This window comes from Cibotium barometz, chromosome 10 (assembly GCF_041138505.1).
Source record: "Cibotium barometz isolate CiBa-2024 chromosome 10, ASM4113850v1, whole genome shotgun sequence".
In the NCBI taxonomy this organism is placed as follows: domain Eukaryota; kingdom Viridiplantae; phylum Streptophyta; class Polypodiopsida; order Cyatheales; family Cibotiaceae; genus Cibotium; species Cibotium barometz.
The window spans coordinates 44,790,628-44,798,771 of NC_141055.1; the positions used below are offsets into that span (position 1 = coordinate 44,790,628).

The window sequence follows — 8,144 nt, forward strand, 5'->3', positions numbered from 1 at the left end:
CACTAGAGCCACTTCATGCCCCTCACACCAGTCATGCCAGGAGTGCACAAATAGAAGTACAATCCTAGCATGATTGATGCACCAATTGTGCTAGGAGTGCCCGATACACACTGGAGCCGCTTTAACCAATCATGCGAGGAGTGCACCCATGTCTAATCAAGATAGGCAACTATCTTTGTGTGACACAAGTCTTAGATGACATCCACATGGAATATCTTTAAACTCTATGATACCTTAGTAGGCTTCCAAATGAATACAATGTCCAATGAATAAAAAAATATAATTTAGGCAAACAATGCATCACACATGCAATCAAGATTGTGCAAACCATCGTTGATGAGATAACTCTATTCCCTAGCCAAAACACATAATGAAAAATCATCTAGTCTCATAAGCATGGTGAGGTCTTCTCAAATTCACAGGCTAATTGAGCCTTAACATTTATTGTGCACTTATTTAATCGTTTATCTAATCATAGATTCTTAGGCTAAGATCTCTAAGGGTTTTATTATTTAAAGATTTATGATGTGGTACATTTGTAAGGGTATAACCCTATCTATTATAAATCATTCTAGGATCTTTGATCATAAAAATAAAAGTCTTAATTAAATATTATTTATGGTCTAGTAGAGGGTATCTTAAATTAGCCTTCTCAAATGGCCTTTAAAAAATCCAACAATGCTTCTAAATGCCAAGTCATCATCATAGTGATCATTTCCTTTATGTGATACTCTTGCCCTCCCCTCACTCCAAGAGCATGCATGGTCTATGGATGCATACATAGAGTATGCATAAAGAGATATGCATGCTCTATGAAGCCTTAGAGCTTGCATACTCTTTATGCTCTATGTTCTATGCTCTATGCTGTATGTTTTTGCTATTTATGCTTTTCTTATTTGCACCCTTAGGTGCTAGGGTTTAGGATTAGAGAACAAAGACCACGCTCTATGTATGCATAGAGAAAAGAGAGTATACATACTCTTTTCAGCATAGAGAAAAGAGAGTATACATACTCTTTTCAGCATGCTCTATGCATGTATAGAGAAAATATAGTATATATAGAGCATGCATACTCTTTAAGCATGCCTTCTCTATGGTTGCTTGCTTGCTCTATAGTTGCATAAAGAGTATGCACGCTTTCTCTATAGATGCATAAAGAGTATGTGTGCTTTCTCTATGGTTGCATAAAGAGTATGCATGCATGTATACATAGAGTATGCATAGAGCATACTCTCTATGCTCTATGGGGTCTATGCATGCATACTCTATGTATGTATAGACCTTGCGTACTTTATACACGCTCTATGTATGCATGAAGCTTTCTCTATGGCTACACTCTATGCATACACACTCTATGTATGCATAGAGCTTGCATACTTTATACACACTCTATGTATGCATGCTTGCTCTATGGCTACACCCTTGGGTGATGGGGTTTAGGATTAAACCATGCATAGAGAGTATGCATGGTCTATGGATACTCTACGCATACTTTATACATGCTCTATGTATGCATGCTTGCTCTATGTTTGCACCCTTGGGTGCTAGGGTTTAGGATTAGAGAATAGAGAGCATGGATAAGAATCTCTATACATTATTACTTTATAAATTCTCTATGTATGCATAGAGCTTGCATACTTTATACATATGTGCTCTATGTATGCATATGGCTACATGGAGAGCATGTATGGTTTATGGATACTCTATGCATGCATAAACCACAGTGCTCTCTTTATGCATGCCTAAAGCATAGATCATAGAGTATGCATGAATAGAGCTTGCATACTCTACACTCTATGCATATATAAAGAGGATAGAGCATGCATACATAAAGAGTTATGCATGCATAGAGTATGTATAGAGTATTAACTGAGCATGATTTTCTTAGCATTTCGCTCTTGCATTTTTTGAGCCGTTAACTCTTCTTAGCATCTCTCTTGATTACCCCATTTTCTTGTATTTTAGGTCTCTCGCCTTTTTTTTTGAGGTGTTAGCTCTTCTCGACCACTCGAGGTACACTCTTACACACAAGATCTTTCACTATTTATGCTTTTCTATGCATGGTAGAAAAGTATGGTAAGCTCTTATACAAATTCTCTTTTGCTATTTATGCTTTTCTATGCATGGTATGCTTACTCTATGGCTGCATAGAGAGTATGCATTGTCTATGCATGCATACATAGAGTATGCATAGAGAAAACTGAGTGTCGGTATGATGGTTGGCATATATGTCGATAAAACCATTGATACCTGATGAAGTATGGTGCAAGGTAGCATTTGGAGAGAAAAGTCAAGGAGACTAGATAGATGCCTAGTAGTCCTTGTTGCTAAAGTGTCTCGCCTCTGTCCTCTTTTAACATCACTTGCAACTCTTTCTAGATCATTCTCCAACCCCTTTTGGAACTTTAGCCTATAAGCTTCTTCTTGTGGAGTGCACTCTTTCTCTATTCTTTTGTGGGGCATGCAAGTCAATAGTGGTCAATTGTGATGTGAAAGATATGCTTGCTCCCAATTTCCTTGCTTCTTCGTAGTCTATACTTTTCTTGAACAAGAAGTCGAGTTTCGGGGAGCTAAAAAGTAGAACATGGAAGTGGTGTGGAAGAAGGAAAGGTGGTGCAACATAGGGAATAAAAAAAACCAACAAGTATCCAAGAAAGAGACATTTAAACCCCAGGGAAAGAAGAAAAAAAAAAAAGTAGAAGGGGAGGAGGAGGAGTACTTTACCATTCGTAATCGCTAATCATAGTTTAGGTGAAAGGGAAGCTCGAAAGTGATATTCATGGATTCTGGCTTGTTAGGAAGCTCCTTTGAAATTGTAAATATGCCGTGAAGGGGCGAGTGCATTGCCGTAGGCAGACCGCTGTTAGGACGCTGCTTCACATGGCTAGACTACGACTCGCATAATGGCTCCAGCCGGCTACATAAGCGAGGGCGCGACAGCCCAGTCCGCAGAGTGTGTGTTTGTTTGGTCGATTGGAGTATTGTCCCTTAGCATAGAATATACCAGTCTTTCTCTGCTCTAATTCTTCTTCCAAGTGCGATTATGTCTCGAGTTGTCTGCAAGCACCCTGGCTGCTATCGCTCCTACGAGAGCAAGGCATTCATGCTGCAGCATTACACGGACTCCCACTGTCCTCAGCAAGCTTCGGCCATGTCTAAGACGAGATCGCCTTGCAAGCATTGCAACCGATCCTTCAACACCGCTGCCGCTCTCGACCAGCACTTCGTGGACGTTCATCTGAGTGAGCAGCTACTTAGCAACACAAAGCTGGGCACGGGTTCTGCTGCTGCCGATCATCATGACGACGACGCCATCGCACCGCCCATATTGTGGGAGCAGGTGGAGGTGGCTTGCAACGACTGCGGGAGGAACTTCAAAAGCAGTGACCGTTTACATCAGCACCAGTGGGACTCGGCTGAGCACACGCGTGTATCAAGGAGACGTATGGCTAATTACGGCTCCGAGGTGAGGGAATGCTCGCAGTGCCCTGCAAAATTCAGCACGGCCAACGATCTGGAGCAACACTTCATGGATCTCCACCCATGTGAGAGGCATTACTGCTACTTTGTGTATCTGGCCATTAATATAATTATGCCTTACCTAAGCTGCTGGAATTGATTGTTAATGTGAGCAGTGAGCGAGGTGCCGGAGTCCGACGAGCAGTGTACGTGGAGGCATGTGGCTGAGCGCTTCCACTTGGCGTGGAAGAACCCTACCGTGGCCCTCCATGGCATCCACAGAATCTTCGAGGTCTACAACCCTGGCCCGAGGAGGCAGGGCTTCGAAGAGTACAGGAAGCAGTTGAAGAAGGAGTTAGCCAACAATAAGCTGGTGAAGCTGCGGGCGGAGGAAGACATCGATGTACGCAACAAGGTACTGCGCGACGGAAACGAGGTGCAGCGCTACCACGGGACCACGGTGAGGTGCAGGCTGGGGCAGGCCCAATCAGGAGTAACTAAGGGGAACTCCTGCTCATTGTGCGCCGACCCAGGGTGCTGCCTGTGCAGGATCTTTCAGTCGGGCTTCAAGACCAGCAAGTGCAAAGTTGAAAATTTCCAGAGATTTGGCAGGGGCATCTACTGCTCGGCCACCAGCAGTAAAGCTAACGACTATGTGAGGTGCTTGCAGCAGCAGCAGCAGCAAGGCGGACGTGCTGCTGGTACTAGTAGCAGCAGCACCATCTGCAAGGTCGTGATGGTATGTAAGGTGCTGGCCGGGCGTGTGCATCGATCTTTCCACAACCTCCAACACCTCACTAGCCCTCCTCCTGGATTCCACTCCGTTCAGGGGGACCCCGGCGAGGTCCTCAACTACGACGAGCTCGTGGTCTATGACGACCGGGCCATCCTTCCCGCATACATCATCATCTACTCTAGCGACTGATCCAAAATTGGGGCTTTTCCAAACTTATACCTGACTCTGCATCTCTTTTCACACCCCTGAATCCGCACCACTTTTCGCACACTCAACCATGTATTCCTCCCTACGCAACTTTTGAAAAGTTGAATATATATATATCATATTATAGCTAACCAAATTTTCTATAAGCCTAAGGTCATATTGCCTATACATAGTGATACTTCCTAACATTAACAAGCCTTCAGAAATGACCTCTCCCCCTCTCTCTCTCTCTCTCTCTCTCTCTCTACGTGTGTGAAGCCGTGTGTGTGGCTACGTGTGTGAAGCCCCTCGCTCTCAGAATCACAAATGCAAAGGTTTCAGTACTGCGCACCTGCCATGAAGTGCAAGTGAGGGGGTGACATCCAGTAGGAGCTCTCACCATCCTAATGGTTGGGGGGTAAGGATAAAAGCCACAAACCTAAACGTTCAGCTTAACACCCAACCAGTCACCTAATGTAATCCTAGCCTAAATATACCAAGATGTGAATGAATCCTTAAGCACATCCATGCCTCAATCTTTTGCACTTACTTGGATGGGAAAGGAGATATGCTAAGCAAGGAATATGTGCACAAAAGACAAGCCCTCTAACGCTGCCATCTCCTCCTCATTCATGGCATCTTCCCATTTTCTATAAGCATAATGATGGCTTGTATATCCATCTTATTTCAATCTATCAACAAGGTGTCTAACCCCTATAGACCTGTGTACACCTGGACCCAGGGGGTGTACTTTTAGGAAGACCTACATACAACGTGCATTTAAAGGGTATTAAAAAAAACATTTTTCTTTATAAACTTACGGGTTTTTTTTTTAGAATGCCATTTAAAACCCCCTTATGTAAGTAGCTTTCTGTAATATTTTCTCAAAATCTTGGTTTAAAAAATCCCTCCTAAATGATCGCACGTAGTAACTTACATATTTTTAAGTGAACCCTCTTAGCAGCTCGATCACTACCAGGTGTACTCAAAATAGCCCGAGTTCTCCTTGCACCAGGAGTAACCACTAATGAAATGCCAAGCTCTTCATCAAGGCTCTGTTCAAAGCCACTAGAGTCACCATCCACATATGAGTGACGTGTTGTGCTGCAAGATCAGGCATAAAAGGTTGATCCACATTTTCCTTCCCTTTGCATGTTGCATGTGTAAGATGCATTTCTGTGCCTTTGGATCTAGTTTTTTTCTCACTTTGTCAGGGACATGTATATATACAATACATCTAAAAACTTTCAAGTGTTACGAAGTGAACCTGCATGTGAACTGTCTCTTGATCCCCTGCTTTCTCAAAAAATCACTAAACTCATTGGAGAAGTACTCTCCCCCCTACAATCTAATCTCATGAATTTTATTTGCATGCTTTTTTTTCTTCTCATCAGACAAGGGTTTTAAATCTCTAAAAGTGAGCAAACACCTCACACTTTTCTCCTTCATGAAATAAACCCACACTTTTGTTCTCATTGGACAAGGGTTTTGAATCTCTAAAAGTGAGCAATCACCTCGCTTTTCTCTTTCATGAATTAAACCCACACTTTCCTTCTCATTAGGTAAGGGTTTTAAATCTCTGAAAGTCACCTCACTTTTCTTCTTCATGAAATAAACCCACCCTTTTTGTTGATGGGCATTTCGCTGCATACGTGGGCATGGGGGTGATCCCAAAGTGATGCGAATGGGTGAGAAGGGAGAAATGAGGAGGTCCCCACCATTTAGCTCTTGTCAGATGCTCAACACCTAGCATGCCCGATGGTTTTGTGCCAGCTGCTTAGAGGTTGATCATGATGTTTGATGGATGGGTGGGGGTGGTTTTGTCAACCCTTTATTTTGACGCCAATACCTGTCTACTTCCTATGGATCACATCCTAAGCCCCTCCTATTATCCTGGGTATGAATCATATCAAAAACTTTGTCTGCATCATTGTGCATTGCTTGGTAGTTTAAAGAATGAAAGAATAATTTAGTAGCTATTTGTATCTATGGGTTGGAGTCGAGTTGTTGCTATCTGGTTCTTCTTCATCTAGCCCTGTAATAGAAGCTACGCACCATCATTTGGGATGTGTTGATGGAGATCTTAGGGCATGGGATGTTGACCTATCCTCTAGTTTGCATTTGCAGAGAAATCCATCAAGCTTGTATGGGTTTACAGGTAGGTCCCATTCTTCTTCTTCATACTACTATTTGAATTTGGCGAGCGAGTAGGGAGCATATTCCAGATTCTATGCTCTGGGGCCTTTAGTTGTTCTGTTTCCTATGCCTGTTGCTTATGTGCCTCCTAAAGATTTACCACCTCTCCTAATAGAGAATGTTCACTTGTTTTTTTGTGGCAGCTATGGCCGAGTTTATGATCTCAATTGCTGCTTGATTGCCAGTAGCTCTTCGTGAAGCTTTCTTTGTATGCTTTTCTCATGCATGAGCTATGTTTGGAGCCATTTTGCAGCTCCTGTTCCACGTGGTTTTCTTTGGACAACCTTGTTCCCTTATTTGGATTTCTTTGTGCAAATCTATCAGTTTTTTCTTTACTGCCTTTGTCAGCTACTCCGGCTTTTCCTATTGCTTGTTGGCTTCTTCCTTAATGGCTTTTAGCTCCTGTTGAGTCTTTTGTAGCTAGGAGGTCAGCTTGAAGTTTTTTTCTTTTTTTAGACTACACAACTATCATAACTTTTTGGTGGTGATGGTTTCCTATTGTTATGTTGTTGTGTCAGTCTTCCAAACCTTGTTTTAGGGGAGGTTTTCTTCTCTGTGTCTCTCTCTTCCAACTGTGAATGAGCTTTGCCTTTTTTTAATCAAATTTTGCATATGCCTGTGCAAGTGCCTTGTCCGTTTATTATCTTGAACTCTTGTTCTAATTCTAGTAGGGCAGTTTGTTTGGTTCTGTTTTCATCTTGTTGCACAAACATCTATTTCTCCAATATGATGATTTGCTCTTTTAATTGAGTTGGTGTGCATTTCCAACTGTTAATTTCCCTATGTTCTTCTCGGTTGACGTACCAGTTCTTTTCCCTTGGCCAATGCCAACTTTTCTTTCTCTTGTTCATTCTCCAACTGCCTTTTGAGTGTTTCTATCTGCTTTTGTTGGAGTAGCCTGCTGGCCTAAGGAGATTTCTCCCGTGGTGCCTTTGGCTAACATTTATTTTTGGAGTAGCTCCAGAAATGATGTGGAGTTCTTCTTTCCCTGCCAGCTTCTCTGTCAGCTCGTGTGTTTTATGTTGAGCTCCTTCACCTGTTGATCTGACTGTGTATTTCCTCCAGAGATGGTGAGTGTGGAGGTGGTGGTGGTTGTTATGACTGATGTTCCTTGTGGATGTGCAGAAGTTGACCCTCCAGTTCTGCCCTCTAGGCTCCATCTTTGTCTTGAGGTGGAATTGGTGGTAGGAGCAGGTCGTATGTGGAATTTGGCAGTATCATGTATTCTTTTAGTAGCTACAAGTTGTCTTCCCAACATGCTTTCTAGGATGCTATTAGTTCCTCTTCCCACTGCTCCATCAGTTTCATAGGTATTTTGACTATGGGGAGTTCTTCTTCACCCTCCATGGCCTCTTGTATCTGCAGCTTCCCTTTCACAAGGAGTAACTCCTTGCAATCTTTTCTCCTGGCAAGCTCCACATCTAAGTGGCATGGTCCACAGTGCGGGTTGCTTTTTTTGCCTGCTGATGGATCTTCCTATTATAGCTTAACCTGCCTGTTGTAGCTTTATCTACCTGTTCTACCTACTGTACCTTGCTTTGGAGATTCTCATAGTTTGTTGTTTGGA

General features: G+C 42.8%; 1 protein-coding gene across 1 annotated transcript; it reads left to right on the forward strand.

The window, feature by feature from the left end:
- Positions 1-2,958: 2,958 nt before the first annotated feature.
- LOC147634959 (uncharacterized) lies at positions 2,959-4,508 on the forward strand. Its single transcript, XM_086803446.1, has 2 exons — positions 2,959-3,545; positions 3,636-4,508. The coding sequence occupies exons 1-2, from the start codon at positions 3,044-3,046 to the stop codon at positions 4,382-4,384; spliced, it is 1,251 nt and encodes a 416-aa protein (XP_086659572.1). The 5' UTR covers positions 2,959-3,043; the 3' UTR covers positions 4,385-4,508.
- Positions 4,509-8,144: the final 3,636 nt, after the last annotated feature.